At 40.1% G+C, this 15,159-nt stretch overlaps 1 protein-coding gene across 4 annotated transcripts in view; it reads right to left on the bottom strand.

Annotated features, from left to right (window-relative positions):
* DGKI (diacylglycerol kinase iota) overlaps positions 1–15,159 on the bottom strand; it is a gene marked incomplete at its 5' end in the record, with an annotated part of 437,574 nt that overhangs the window by 79,288 nt on the left and 343,127 nt on the right. For all 4 annotated transcript variants that reach the window (XM_082693877.1, XM_082693879.1, XM_082693878.1 and 1 more), the window contains 3 exons: positions 349–476; positions 1,396–1,436; positions 3,192–3,261. In XM_082693877.1, the coding sequence (XP_082550003.1) occupies positions 349–476; positions 1,396–1,436; positions 3,192–3,261 (239 nt within the window). The remainder of the gene's footprint in view (positions 1–348; positions 477–1,395; positions 1,437–3,191; positions 3,262–15,159) is intronic.

The following is a 15,159-nucleotide window of genomic DNA, read 5'->3' as shown; positions in this document are numbered from 1 at the left end:
AGAATCAAAAACCACCTGTGCCCATTTTCCTTTGGATAACACAAGCATTGTAGCTACATATGCACCAATGCAAACACTAGTACTTGAGAGTTTGGTAAGAAGTGTGGCTGTGGCGGAGAAAGAAGGCTCAGTCAGCCACGGTACAAATCTTGGTGGGAAAGAGTAATTCTCTACAGCCATTCAAAAGACAAAACCAGTTATCCTACACGCGAATGAAACACAGCAAGAAAACCTGTATTTTAAGATAGCTCCATGTCCCTGGAAATGTCAAGGGAAAAGCCCCGTCAGACACGGATGTCGCCCTGCGGTCAGCCTCCCTACCGCGTCACCAAAGAAAGGCTCGCTCACCCCGAGGCCTGCTCCACGACCAGGTCGGGCATTCCTGGAGGTGTCCCCGCCTGCTGTGACAACACCATATCTGGGTCCAGAATAAAAATCTCGTCTTGGGAAATCTCCATCACAAAGTGCAAATGTTCCTAAGGAAGAAAAAGAAGTCTGTCAGAGGACTGATAGGATTCTGAAGTCTATCATCTGATCAGGGACAAAACAAAGCATCCTTGGTCCCGAGGGGTAATGAAAGCCTATGACAGATCAAACAACCACGGTGTGTTTTCAGAGGCCCAGCCATGGCCATCCATCCCGGAAGCGACCTGGCAGCAAGAGGCTGGTGAGGGGAAGAGGTGAATCCCTCTTGGTTTGGGATCCCTGCTTGACCAGGATCTCATCAGATATAACCAGAGGTGGGCTTGCCTCTTCTTCCCAAATACTGTCAAAGAAGGAACACCCACCCGCGGCTTGATCCAGCATGACTTGTGTGATTAAGCTGGACTTGGACCCCCGCGATCCAGCCAGAGCTAAGTGCCATGATTAACAACTGGTTTTATCACTGGCTTCCATACTGTATTATTATTTCTTTTCCTTTCTCTGTTTTTGCAGGAGAATTTGGACAGCAGGAACACTTTTTATCATTGGGCAGAAGCATTTTTTTTTTTTCTTTCTCATTATGGAACTCCAGGAAGTGATGAGTTGTAAGTAGCATAAATATGCACCTGGGCTGTCAAACCTGCTAACCAAAATAAACCTAAAAAGCCATAAAACGGAGCTAGGAAGTAGTAAAAGTGGCAGTGCGCAAGAAAATTTAGAGTGCAGGCTGGTGATAACATCTATAGGCCTAGTTATTTTCTGGGCCTCAATTCCAAGGTCAAATCTTGAGTCCACAAATCACAAGATATGTGAAGACAAATAAAAAAACCTCATAATTTAGGCTATGAGTACCATTCTAGATCTGATACATGTTTTAGGGTTTACACTAGAAAAATGTACAAGATTAGCTACGAATAAAGTCTATTGATTTGGCAATTTTTCACTTTTACAAATAGGCTCCAAAAGGCTTACCTGAGATCTGTCTATTCGGTAAAAGCGATCAGCAGAAGTTGCTAGGAAAAAAAAAAAAGTATATGGCATTCAGAGTCCTGTGATCTGGCGCCCAATTTGCAACTTTCTCTCCTATTATGTCATTCAAAAACTTTACATTCAGTCCTGCTGGCCTACTGGCCAGTTTCTAAATTTAGAAAAACCCAGGACTTGCATGTCCCCTGCAGCAATGACCAAGCTTATAGTCTGAACCCTATTACGTCCCCTGAACCAAATCTCACCCGTCTCTTAAGGACCAACTTAAATGCTTCCTCCTCTGAGAAACATTCTTCCGACCCATCCTTCCCTACTCCAGACAGAATTCATTGCTCCTACCTTTGCATATTCGCATTTTGTCTATACTTCTGGTAGACACTATCTTCATAAATAACCAGAAGACAGTTTAAAGGTCTGTGTTTCTTTTACTCTTTTCTGTTTCCAGATATTACCATAGGACCTTAAACAGAGCCGGGACTCAATATGTATTTATTAAGTAAATAAAGCTGGGGGGGGGGGGTAACCCGTAGCTAGCTAGACTTCCCAAGGAAGCGATTCTCATTTTGCAAAAAAAAAAAAAAAAAAAAAAAAAAAAGCTTGAAGATACAGAGCCAAGGACCACATCTGGTATTGAAAGATTCATTTCACTTCAAGACTGAATCCCTAAGCCATGTCTAAAGAAAGCCAAAACTGTAAAAATAATTATTTAAGCATTCCTAAAAGGGCCTGGGCTGCATCTGTGGTTTGGGGAAGAAAATTGCAAACTTTGGGTTTGTAGACACTGTTTGATTATTCTTAATACTCGAAAGAATTATGTTCCTCCTCACTTAAATCTACCTAACAGACTCCAAATATTATAAATAGATTTCCTACAAAGTACATAGTCCTAAAGGGAGTAACTCAAAATGCAAACAATCATTCAAAAATCATAAATATTTAATGAGTAGCTTCTCTCCAAAGGAAATGAGCTGAGAAACAAGACAATCACAGTCCCTCCTCACTAAAAGCAACACGGGAATAAAGTCTGTCTTAGAAGGACCTATTCTACTTTGGTTCTTTTTAACCATAAATGTGATCACCTTTTGAAGGTTTTTATATCTATAGACTATAATAATATCACACTTGTAATTTTATCTAAGAATGTATATAGAACAGACTATATAGAGAACAACTCATATAAATTTCTAAAACTTTTTCAAATATAAGTTGTTTCCCTGGGAATTCAGGAAAAAACAATAACACATGATTGTGTTTCTCATCACGAGGGACGAAAGGAGCTGGAGGAAAGTAGTGTAAATTATCTTCAGAGGTAGGCAAGGAGCTATTAATGAAAATCTCGGTCATGATTCACATGGGTTAGAACTGACATAAACACGACTGTTCATCTTCACAGTACTGCGCCCACACTCACACATCCTGTCGCCCTCCTGCTCACATTTATGTCCTCTCAGATGCATCCCAGATCAACCAAAGCAATGGTTACACTGAAAACCACATGTCCACATACTAGGGAGTCACTACACCGGCAGTAGATAAGGAGATGTTTTGCAATATGGTAGAAAAACTGGATTAGGCAGCATCTAGGGAGTGGGAGGTGCTCGCAGTGAAAAATGAACCCATGAACCAATCAGAAAATAACGGAAATCACCATCACACAGAGCTACATGAGGAGTTTCTACATAATCCCTTGGAAAACCAGGGTCCACTCCATTCCGTCTATCAGTGCCTTGCCCTGCTGTTTCCGCAATCCCCACCGCTCCACGAAATAGAGAAACACTCACCGTCTAGAAAGCACCACCGTGGTGAGAGTCTCTGAGCTGAGAGTGCCCTGGGGAAGGAGGTCTCGTGGTCCTGGAAAGAGACACATTACATCCTCCTGACTCCATCTGAATGACCGGAGGGATTTAACCTCAGTGTACTGTATCGACTACTTCTGCGAGCAAGCAACCCTTCCTAAACGGAGCACCGGTGAGAGGCCAAAACATATTTCTACTAGAAAGAGAGGCTGTGCTTCAAATTACTTCACACAGAAACTTCTGAAACAACTCCCATGTAGAATTTCCAGGAAGTTTTCAACTCTTCTATTAAGTATGCATAAATGATATAAGTGGGGACATTTACTTGGTTTGGGAATTTCTTTGCTTTTGCGAAGCTGAGGAACTAGGGGCAGCTGGCTGTCATTTACACTTTGGTTCCCCACGTGGGTATGAGGGAGGCACTACACAAAATGGGGAGGAGTTGAGGCTCGTCTACTGGTTGATATGGACTCGTGGCGTCTAAGAAACACAAGAGGCCATCCATCTACATGGTCAAGTCCCCTTGACTAGCGTATCATCTGTTAAATAAGCAATTTGTCTCCATGAAAGCAAAGTATCAGCATCATATGTTGAGGCCACCCTTACCCAACCTTACCCACTGAACCTGACTCCAGAGCAGTGGACAAGGAGGAAGAATGTTCGGCCAGGCTGGCTGACGACAGAATCCTCTGGCCAACATGGACTTAGCCATTGACATACTCATCTGCCTTTCTAGCTTCATCTCTAGCTTCCTAGCTTAGAAGAGGCCCCATCGTCCCTCCCTCTCACGTGTGATCTCAAGGTCATCTGCCAGCCTCCATCTTCTCTCCTTCAGCCTTAGATAAAAAAAAAAAAAAACAAAAAAAAACAGCCTTTCCTGTTCAAAGCTGACCACTTCATCTAGTCTCCAGATTACCCTCTTCTTTTCTTTTCTTTTTTCTTTTTCCTTCCTTCCTTCCTTTCCTTCTTGCTTTTAAATCTTTTTATATCTATGTTTCTGTATCTTTATTTCTGCATTCTTACCGAAATCTTCTCCCCTACCCAGAAATTCATTAATGTTTCTGCTTTCAATGGCTCCCTCCCTCTAAAACGAATTCTGCTCAGTTGATCCTGTAACATCTTCTGAAAATTAATTTCTCCTTCCTTGCCCTGACAAACTTTCGAAGCATGCCTTTAGTATCTCCTTCCTCCAGCCACCCCTTAGCCATTTTGGCCCGGCCTCTAGAAGCCTGGCTTCTGATGCTTCATTCTTCAAAAGCTGCCCTTTGGAAGGACTAGCATCCTTTCTGATTGAATACTACTCCCAGTTCCCAACCTTTCCAGAAGTCTCTGAACCTTTAATTTCTTAGTGGAATTAAGGCCACATCACAGAAGAACAGACTAGGAACTGGCAGATTGAAAGCAGAAGGGATTATCTGTTTATAATTCCAAACTTTCCAAAGTTAAAAATCTCCCCAAAGAGAAACTCTGTCTATGATAATTAAAGAAATAAATAAACAAAAAGCACATTCTTGTTTACAACACAAGACTTGGAGTAGTCTAGCCCTGGCTTATAATGAAATGGAAATCATTGACAGAAATAGGACAAATGAGGAGGGATGCTAGGTCTCTGTGGGGAAGGCAGTGGGAGTTTGACCCATATTAGGGATTTGAGATGTTCTAATACAGGGAACATCCCTGGAGTGCAGCTGGGTGTGTATGAGAGGTAGACAGGGGAAGGAAACAGGAATAACATGGGACAAACAAGAAGAGAACTAATCAGCAGTTGCATGGACTTCTTTGGGGTTTTGTCCACACTCCCCGAAGCCTCACTTGCTCCTCCGGCAAACCTATGCTTAGATTAGTGGTACTCAAGGTGTGAACCGTGGGACCGCAGCATCAGCGGGGAACTTGTTAGGAATACAAATTTCCAAGTGTCACCCAAGTTTATAGAAACCCCGGGATGGAACTCAGTAATCTTTCAGGTGAAGGTGATGTATGCCAGAGGTTTAAAAGCATGGACTTAACAAAAGGGATCCATTTTATTATCAGAAACCTTGACTACATGGAATTTTTAAAATGAATGGATTCTGTAAATTAAATAATTGAGAGAGAAAAACCTGGTCTCAGGTCTGGCACCAAAATTTTATATTTACATGCATAGAATTGATAGAGCCATGGATAGACAGATAAACATATACCTCTATGGATGTATATGTAGCTGTGGACACAGATGTTTCTCTCTTTCCTAAACCAGCTTTGCCACTCAGCAGGTTGCACTACATAAAATCATGACATGTGCTCAGTACCTATTTATATCAAAATCACATTTAACATTTCGAGAAGTACACTTTGACATGTGAAAAACTGTTTCAAGGAAACTTAAGCTTCTCACTGTATTTTTTATAAAACATGTAAAGTCACCAACATGTCAGTTTCGTGTCAAATGTAGTAAGTCAAGAAATTTAGATGCGATTTGAAATATTTCGTGCCAACTATGAAAGCTACTAAATAAAAATAGTAAACAGAAATGTGGCTGCCTTCTCTAGAAATAAAGATGGCATAGACACCAAGGGCAGTTTCTGAAATTTGATGTCAAATGTGCTACAGAGAGCCCCACACAAAGAATCAAATTTTCCCAGGTAAAAATCGACTCTGAAAGCCCACAGAAATGTTTAATTTATCATTTTAAAAACAGAAAGATGAATAATGTTATTTCTGGAGTATTCAAATTAGAGAATATTGGATATTATTTCATCTCATTTAATAAAATGAAGATTGAAAAAAATAAATAAAACAGAGATTGATACACGTAACTAGCTTACCACAGGCAGACAAAATAATAGTGGCCTAACTGTATACATTTTAATGTATGAGTGTCCGTGTGTCACAAGAATTTTATGCATGGGCCTATTTATCTTGTGTATTTTCTATTCATTTGTTTTCTCTACACCTTAATTCACAGGCGTTTGCTATAACTCAACTTCCTTAAAGAGGTTTTATTTAAAGAGAATGTTACCAGTTCACTCTGTGAAAACGCATTGTGGCCGCCAAAGAATAGAGACCTTTGAAACACTTCAAACAGATTTAAGTGGATCCTCAAGTAAGTTGGATGAGCCTTAGCTCCCTGAAATTTTATGCTAAATTCAGTGTGTCTACATGCAGGTGTGTATGTCACTGCTTTCCACAGCTTATCGAAGTGATCTGGAATCCCAAGAAGCTCATGAGAAAAAATGTCATTAAAAAATAATGGAGGGCGCCTGGGTGGCTCAGTGGGTTAAGCTGCTGCCTTCGGCTCAGGTCATGATCTCAGGGTCCTGGGATCAAGTCCCACATCGGGCTCTCTGCTCAGCAGGGAGCCTGCTTCCTCCTCTCTCTCTCTCTCTGCTTGCCTCTCTGCCTACTTGTGATCTCTCTGTGTCAAATAAATAAATAAATAAAATATTTTAATAAAAAAAAAAATCGAACACTTTCTTGGTCACCTGCAGATCAACCCGGAGTCTTAAGAGATAGTTCCAGGTGTGCAAGGAAGGTCCTAACTTCTCCAGTGTAGCTCCCTGAGCTAGGTTTGCACCCTCTCCCTCCTTTTATGGTGTTCCTTCAGCCTTGTTCATAAAAAATTGTCATTTCTTAAAAAGAGAATTATTAATATAATAAAATCCTGTGTTAAGAAGCATTTGAGGAGCACCTGGGTGGCTAAGTTCGTTAGACGTCTGTCTTTGGCTTAGATCATGATCTTGGGGTCCTGGGATCAAGCCCTGTGTTGGGCTTTCCACTTAGCAGGGAGTCTGTTTCTTCTTCTCCCTCTGCCCCTTGTGTGCACTCTCTCTCTCTCTCTCAAATAAATAAATATTTTTTTAGAAAAGCATTTGAATTCCAAAGTAAAAATGCAGTTATTACCCACCCCAACCTGGGAAGGATTTATAATGCAATGCAATTAAACTACATATTTCAAAATTTTCAAAACCTCAAGGAGATACCACATCACACCAGTCAGAATGGTTAAAATTAACAAGTCAGGAAATGACAGATGTTGGCGAGGCGAGGATGCGGAGAAAGGGGCGCCCTCCTACAGTGTTGGTGGGAATGTAAGCTGGTGCAGCCACTCTGAAAAGCTGTGGAGTTTCCTCAAAAAGTTGAAAATAGAGCTACCCTATGACCTAGGAATCACACTACTGGGTATTTACCCCAAAGATAACAGATGTAGTGATCCAAAGTGGCACATGCACTCTAATAATGGTTATAGCAAAAATGTCCACAATAGCCAAACTATGGAAAGAACCTAGAGGTCCATCAACAGATGGATGGATAAAGAAGATGTGGTATATATAGATACACACACACACACACACACACACCATGGAATATGATGCAGCCATCAAAAAATGAAATCTTGCCATGTGCAATAACATGGATGGAACTAGAGGGAATTATGCTGAGCGAAGTAAGTCAGAGAAAGACAAGTATCATATGATCTCACTGATAGGAAGAATTTGAGAAATAAGACAGAGGGTTATAGGGGAAGGGAGGGAAAGATGAGACAAGATGAAACAGAGAGGGAGACAAACCATAAGAGACTCTTAATCTCAGGAAAGAAATTGAGGGCTGCTGGAGGGGAGGGGGATAGGAGGAATGAGGTGGCTGGGGGATAGACACTGGGGAAGCTATGTGCCATGGTGAGTGCTGTGTAGTGTGTAAGACTGTTGATACACAGACCTGCACCCCTGAAACAGAAAATAGAATGCCCTGTGGAAATCATGTGCGTTAGAATGTTTAGTGTTACCTAAGGCATCCCACTAGTGGGTGTTGTAGAATTTTTGAAGAAGACTGAAATAGATGTAAAGGCATACATGGACTGGGCAAGTCAATAAACATGTCAGTTTTCTCCAGAAAAATTTACATATTAAAAAGATACATAAAAGCAGTCAAGTCTCAGCAAAATTCTCCCCTTGGATCCAATCTGGCCCACGCATATATACGCAGATGAAAGGATCTCACTGGCATTAGGACCTAGAAGTTGAAGAGTACCTAAAATCAGTGTTAAAATGACGTTTCCATGCAGCAGATGGACAAAATGTAAAACATACCCACGAAATATACCAACAACCCATAAAATAAGACAGAAAAAAATCCAGCTAATCAGCACAGCTGGGTGCTAGGACAACATCTAAAAGATCCAAGGGAGAACAGGAGGTAAAGAGCAGGCGAAGGAAGGAAAATCTGGTCATGGCTGAGGTTGTTGTATTTTGATTGAGTTGAAAAACTGAGCCAAAAACTACTTTTAATGAGAAAGTCTGCTTTGGAAAACTGATTTTGCATGTGAGTTCCAATACAAGTTTATTTGTGGACACTGAAATTTAATTTCATATAATTTATATGAATTGTAAAATATTCTTTAGGATTTTCTCAAGCATTTGAGCATCTGAAAACCATTCTTAGTGCACAGGCTGTGCAAAAGATAAACAGGCAGCAGACTAGATGTGACTTGAGGTATAGTTTTTTAGACCTGTGGTTTCAATCATTACAAGACTGCTTGTTTTGTGATTATATTACATTCCGATTTCATAGAAATTGTATTCCCCAGCAGGCCCATTTTTTAAAAAGCTGATCTTGTGAATCATCATGTCATTGCTGTCCCATTAATGGTTGTGAGGTTTGATCATTTTTTAAGTAGAACTCGGGAAGAAGATACCCACAGCTAAGATCATCCTTTATGCTGAATCTGGTCCATATACTGCAAGGACTTTTTCACTTTTTCACATATACTACAAGGACTTTTTAACCCTTTAGTATGAACCCAAAAGACAGCAGTAGAGAATCACACTATAAATTCTTAACATCTAAAAGTTAAGTGGCGTAGTGGTGGGTTGGAAAACTCCTATTGTTGTAGGATGACATCAGACCAAGAAATGAGGTGACAAGAGTGTCTCTGTCCTGGAGGTATTTAGGAAAGGCAGCTCTATGGAGGAGAAGGAATAGTAGCACAAGGGATGGTATACGGTCCAATTCAAGTAGAGTCTAGAGACAGCAGAATTCTGGTGGCCGAGAGCACCAGTTTGTGCCCAGGACAGTCCTGGGGCTTCACTACCTACTAACTGAGATTTGGGGCAAATTTCTTATCTATTCCGTGCCTTGGATGCCTCGTTTATAAAAATGGTGACCATGGTATCTACTATAAAAGGTTCTTTTGGGAAATAAATGGAAGGACATGTGGAATGTTTAACCCATGGGGCGGCACACGTAGATGTGCTGATATCATTATGTTACACTAGTAAGGCTGGGGCAGCTGCAACTTCTTTTATTTTTATTTTTTTACCTAAAACAATTCTGACCTTTAAGTGCCTTTGGGGCTCATGGAACACAGGCCACACTTCAGACTTCATGATGCTACAGCAGCACAAAACTATTTTATCCTTAAACATCTTTGTGCTCGAAAACACAAAACAATGGGGACAGACTTATATGGGCAGACACAAAAAAGAAATAACTCAAACGAAGGCCGAGCTCAGGTTTCGTGCTTGCCCCCAACACCTCTTTTTTACCTTATCAGATGCTAGAGAGTTGCCTCAAATACAGGGTATTGTTTTCAAGGCCAAGTGCCTTCTGTCACTGAAAGTAATATTTTTCAGAACACTGCACTTGACTTTTCTCTCCCCATTCAATATTATTCCCCATTCAATAGTAACTGTGCTCGACATTAACTTAGTTTCACCAAAATTGTTATCTTTTCTTTTTCTCTTTGTTATCTTTTTTTAATTGCTATCTTTTTTTTTTTTTAATTTCAATGGTCAGGTGTCACATTACTCTCACATTACTCTTATTCCTTTGACACAATTATATTCAGTCTTTTCAACTAGTATTGATGAGAGCTAAAGAAGTGCAAGGCATGTGAGGTGAGAGTCACAAAGGAGAACGAAGCATGGGCCATGTCTTCAGAGGGTGTCTACCGCACTAAGAACCACCAGGTGCCTTCCAGTTATCTTCTCCCCCCAGTTTGTGGAGTTGCTATGCATCTGATTTACCAGAGTTCAACATCTTTTTTTTTTTTTTTTTCAAGAGATGGCTATTTTAATTATGATTTTATTTCCTAGCTATTGTCAAAGCCATTGATTTCAGGAGAAGGATCTTGAGTCGGCTGCCCACAGAACTGGAGCCTGGTAATGAAAACAGCAGAACATATCAATAGCTGGGAAAGCACACGGAAGGGTCAGCTCACATTTAAGAAGGTTCTTTCCTTTCAAATCTGAAATCTTTGGTCTGGGCCAGCGGTTTTCAGGCAGTCCCGACACTGATGGAGAGCTAAGACCTGTCGGTAGGTGCAATCCTGAATCATACAACCTACTTCCAACAAAGGCCAGTGGCCATCATGGAAACACAGCGGTAGGTTGTTGACTCTCGCTCTCCTTCATCCCTTCCTGCAACTTGAAGTCTTCCACCTACAGCTCCCACCCAGACTCATCTCCATTGTCCGGAACTAAAAGATATGAGACCATCATCTCGACAAGCTGTCAACTACTTGGAGAAGAACAGTGGGTGACTGGTAAACCTTCCTTCCTTTCTTTCCTTCCTTTTACAGCATGAGAATTTACTTTTTTTTTTACTTTTTTTTTCTTTTTTACTTCTGAGAATTTTCCACAAATATAACTCTATTTCTGTATTCCTTGGTGGTTCTGTATTAAATAAAATTTAGACCACCAGTCTTTTTATGTTATTGCCTCTACTTAATGTTCTATGTTGGGAAAAATATCCCCTTGAAGCCTATGTATGGAAGAGATTACGATCAAAATTCACAGAACCTTCCCTCTTGGTTTTGGGGTCACCAGGCCACTACCACAGAGTTCATTTATGAATATTAGGCTGATATCTTATGTGGGAGGTTGATTTGAAGCCATATTCTTATGGCATATCCATTCTGTCACTAAGAAAGCCGTATAATCTAGCCCCATCTGCTCTCCTACAATCTATCCCCTCTTCTTTAGAACCTAAAAGTGAGCCATACATGAAGAGCAGAGGCTTTGGGAATTTAAGTAAATTCACACAAGTACCCAGCCATTTAGTGGTAGAGTCACAATCCAAATGCAGTCTCCTTTACTTCAGAGGTTATGATCTTATATACTCTGTTTTATAGATTCTTGGGGAATTAGAATTAGTGGGGGGTTTTGAAGAATGGATGGAATTTGTGTAGGTCAAGTTGGACAGAAGTTGTCTTTTAACTCAGCTCACGCCAAAACATGAAGAAAGCAAAAGCCAGAATAATCTTAATGGTTATGAAAACCTTCTTTTGACTCTGGCATTCCAGGATTTTTCTTAGTTTCAGCTTTCATTAACCGTCCAACTAATCTTCCATACTTCTTATCAGAATTCACAACCTTTGGGTAAATCAAAATTTTTCCTCTCTCAAGTTCTCCAGTCACACTGCTGGCACACTTTGCCCTCCCTTCATCCCATCTGCCTGAGAATCCCACAGGAATGCAGCCATCAATGAGAACAATAGTGAACCACAATTCAGAGTGAAGAAACTGAAACAAGATTCATATAAATTCTGATTAAATAAGTTTCAGATAACTTGGCTGTGTTGCATGGTTGTAATTCTCAACTCCAAACAAGTGACATAGTTGTTTCACATGTGATATGATCGTCACTGCTGTTACAGCCTCGTTTTTGAATCTGTACAGCTATGCTTACTACAACTTCGTTTAGAAAAACAATGGCAAAAGCTGTACATAACCTAAATGTCTATCCAGAGAGAAAGGGTTAAATAGATACCGTGGAGTAGAATAGTAGTTTTAAAAAACTGAGTTAGAGCTTCATTTATTAGCAAAATCTAATCTTCATAGTATACTACTGTTAAAAATAAGTTGTGATATAATAGAAGTATATATAGTGAGTGTGCAAAGAATGCAAATCCATTTTTATTAAAAAGAAAAAAACAAATGTGTATCCTTCTATGTCTATGTGTATAACTTTATATAGAAAGAAACTTTATATGCAGAAAGGTATCAAAAGGTACACACTAGAAAGATATCATCCTAAGGTCTACTTTGAGTGGGGAGTTAAAAACCAAAGAGAAGTCTAGAATTATACACAATTAGAAAATTAAGATAAGCCAGGATTATAAAACGCAGCAGCCTTCACAACACAAGTGGCAAATGAAAATCAAGAGAACCTTATATCAAAGGTTATATCAAACCTTATATCAAGAGGACCTTAATATCAAAGACAAATGCATATGAGGAAGGATTAAAATTGGAACAGGAATAAAGAGTCTTGAAAAAGATTTCTCTGTAACTTAGAGCCATGGCCCATAAATGTGTATAAAGAACTTTAACTAATGATGGCCACAGAGGTGACCAGGATTCTTGTACTTTCTACATCTTGTCTACCTACACCTCTTTTTCTCCTACTCAAAGAAAAGATAATCAAAGTATGAGTGATGGTGATGTCAGTAGAGAGGTCCTAGTGAATTTGAAATAATTTTGTTTGAAATAATTGGCATTGTTAAAATATTGTGGGTGATGTACCCCAATCAGGTAAACCACTGACTGTCTCCTCACACCTGGCCTCAACACACAGGTTGAGTAGGTGACTATGGCATTAAGGAACCGTGGATTCAGGGCAGCAGGAGGGTCATGAACAGTGCAGTGCAGAGGAAGAATCAGACTGGGAAGTTGAAAAGGGGAAATGAGAAAAACAGAAGAGCCCCTCCCAGGAAGCTGAATACTGGCCCCGAGGGTAGACCTTAGCCTGGTGGGCCGGCTAGGGTGAACACAGCAACATGCACCTTACTAAACAAGACTGGCCGAAAGTATGTCTGCTTTGTGAAGGCTGCACATTAAATTGAATATAAAGAGACTTAATTTCTGATAGAACCAAAAACGAGCTGAAAATATGCACCTTTCAAAAGTGATCTATGTAGACACTTAAGAAATGCACTTGTGTGAGTGGGGCTACGTGGCTGGGGGAATTCACGTAAGTAACAGAGCTGTGCCACCAGCAAGGACACGGATGCTTCTGGTGCTAATTCAGGGCTTCGAGTCCCTTCACTCGACTCCCATTACATAATCAACTCTACAATCAACCAAAGAGATAAGAGACCTGCTCGTTTTGTGATGTTATTTTTCTTCATATAAATGGTGTGATTTGGATGAATATGACCGTCCTTGTTCTATAATGTAGGCAGAATCATATCACCTTGCACATACCAGGCTCCTTCCCATTCTAAATATAATGATCATGTAAAACTGCATGCTCTTTAAATGAATAATGTAACAAATTTATTTCAAAAATCCTTGATATGTGAATTTTTTTTACTGTATGCTAATGGAAAATCAGTTTCTCAGGCTAAAAATACAGCTACACGCCCCAAAGCAAACCTGTTATTTCTCATATATGTATTTAAAAGTCAATTGGCATCAGTTCTATGTAATTGATAAGGAAATTACCTGAACCACTGTTTGGCACGCATATGCCAAACTTGCCCTTAATTTACTTTCAATTACTCACAGCTGATGCACACATAATTTAATGAAAGCCCAGCAGCCCCATTACACACTCCAGTAGGTAATTCAATTAAACAGTATTCACCTAGCATTTAACTATACCATCACTGTGAATGAAATTTTTTCTTTTTCATAAAACTGAGGGAAGATGTAAAAGACAAAGAGGAAAAACAGAAGTCCCTCTGGACTGGGAACCCCTGCTACATTCAATAATGTCCAGTCAATAACCACTTCACTTGTACATCGATCTCTCGTTTACACATCCACATTTCTCATCTGCCTGCCCAACCCATCTACTGATTCCTTTGGTTTCCATTCATCACCAAGTGGATAAACGTATCTCTTTATCCTTGGTGAATGGACCCACCAGGGATGGGTAGAAACTGTGTGCTTACACCTCTCCGTCCAACTATAAGCCTCCTTGAGAGACTTGCTACTATTATTTTTATCTTTCAAAACTCTTTCTCTTCAAACCTCTCTCTCCTCAAACTACCCATAACTCCTACGGCAGCTGAATACAGAAAAGGGATGCCCATTCCCAAAAGCAGCTTTGAACAAGTGAAGAAATAATGACGGTGTGGTAAAAGATGAAACTGAGAGATAGTATAACATTCTTAGGAGCTCTTTTGTGTGAGAATGTCCTCTATCAACAACTGTGTCTGTGTTATTAGCAGTAATGCCTTCACTTGCAACAGACCTGGCCCCAGGCAAGTCTTATTTTAATTCTTTATTTGATCCATTTCTGACAGCTTTGATCTAGCCCAAAGGAACCACACTCTACTAAGTTCCTAGCTAACCCCAGTCCTTCTCTGAGACTAAATTAATTCCCACGATGACTCCCTTAAACTAGTTTCAATCCATCCATTGAAAGACTTCTAAAATCCAGAAAACAAATTAAGGAGAGAGATGAATAAGATTGCCAACATGAAGAGAAGAGAAATAGATCAAGTATTTATGAGCAAAGGCTGTTTGCCTAGGACAGTGCTCTGATGGACTGACTAGATAGACCCATCTCCCAGAAGATCAGGTCATTATGTAAAATGGAGAAAAAGGATCAGAGGATGAACAAATTGATATGGACTCAGATCTGACCAGGACTTTTTTCTTATGGAAGCGAAAGACACTTCTAAAGGATGAAAGAACTTTTTGAAAATGGTATATCTATTTTGAAATACCCCAGCCATTCTAATGTTAGTTTTAAGTAAATCAATTCTTAAAGAGGAAGAATCACCTGGATGAATGCCTTTTTTTTTTTTTTTTACAGCTACCATTGAACCCTATTGTAATCTTTAAAAGCTCAGATGGTAGCTCATAATATTCTGGAAAGCGCACTCCTGTGTGCCAACTACGTCAGTCCTCCCTGGAACACACACTGTGCAGGGGAATTAGGATGTCTACAAAAAGCCTAACTGCTCCTGGTTCCATTATCCCTGGTTCTGTTATCTTCCTCTGCCTTAGCCACAGATGCCTCTATT

The sequence above is a fragment of the Mustela nivalis genome, assembly GCF_964662115.1.
Source record: "Mustela nivalis genome assembly, chromosome: 12".
Classification (NCBI taxonomy): domain Eukaryota; kingdom Metazoa; phylum Chordata; class Mammalia; order Carnivora; family Mustelidae; genus Mustela; species Mustela nivalis.
This window is presented reverse-complemented; position numbering and strand designations above follow the sequence as displayed.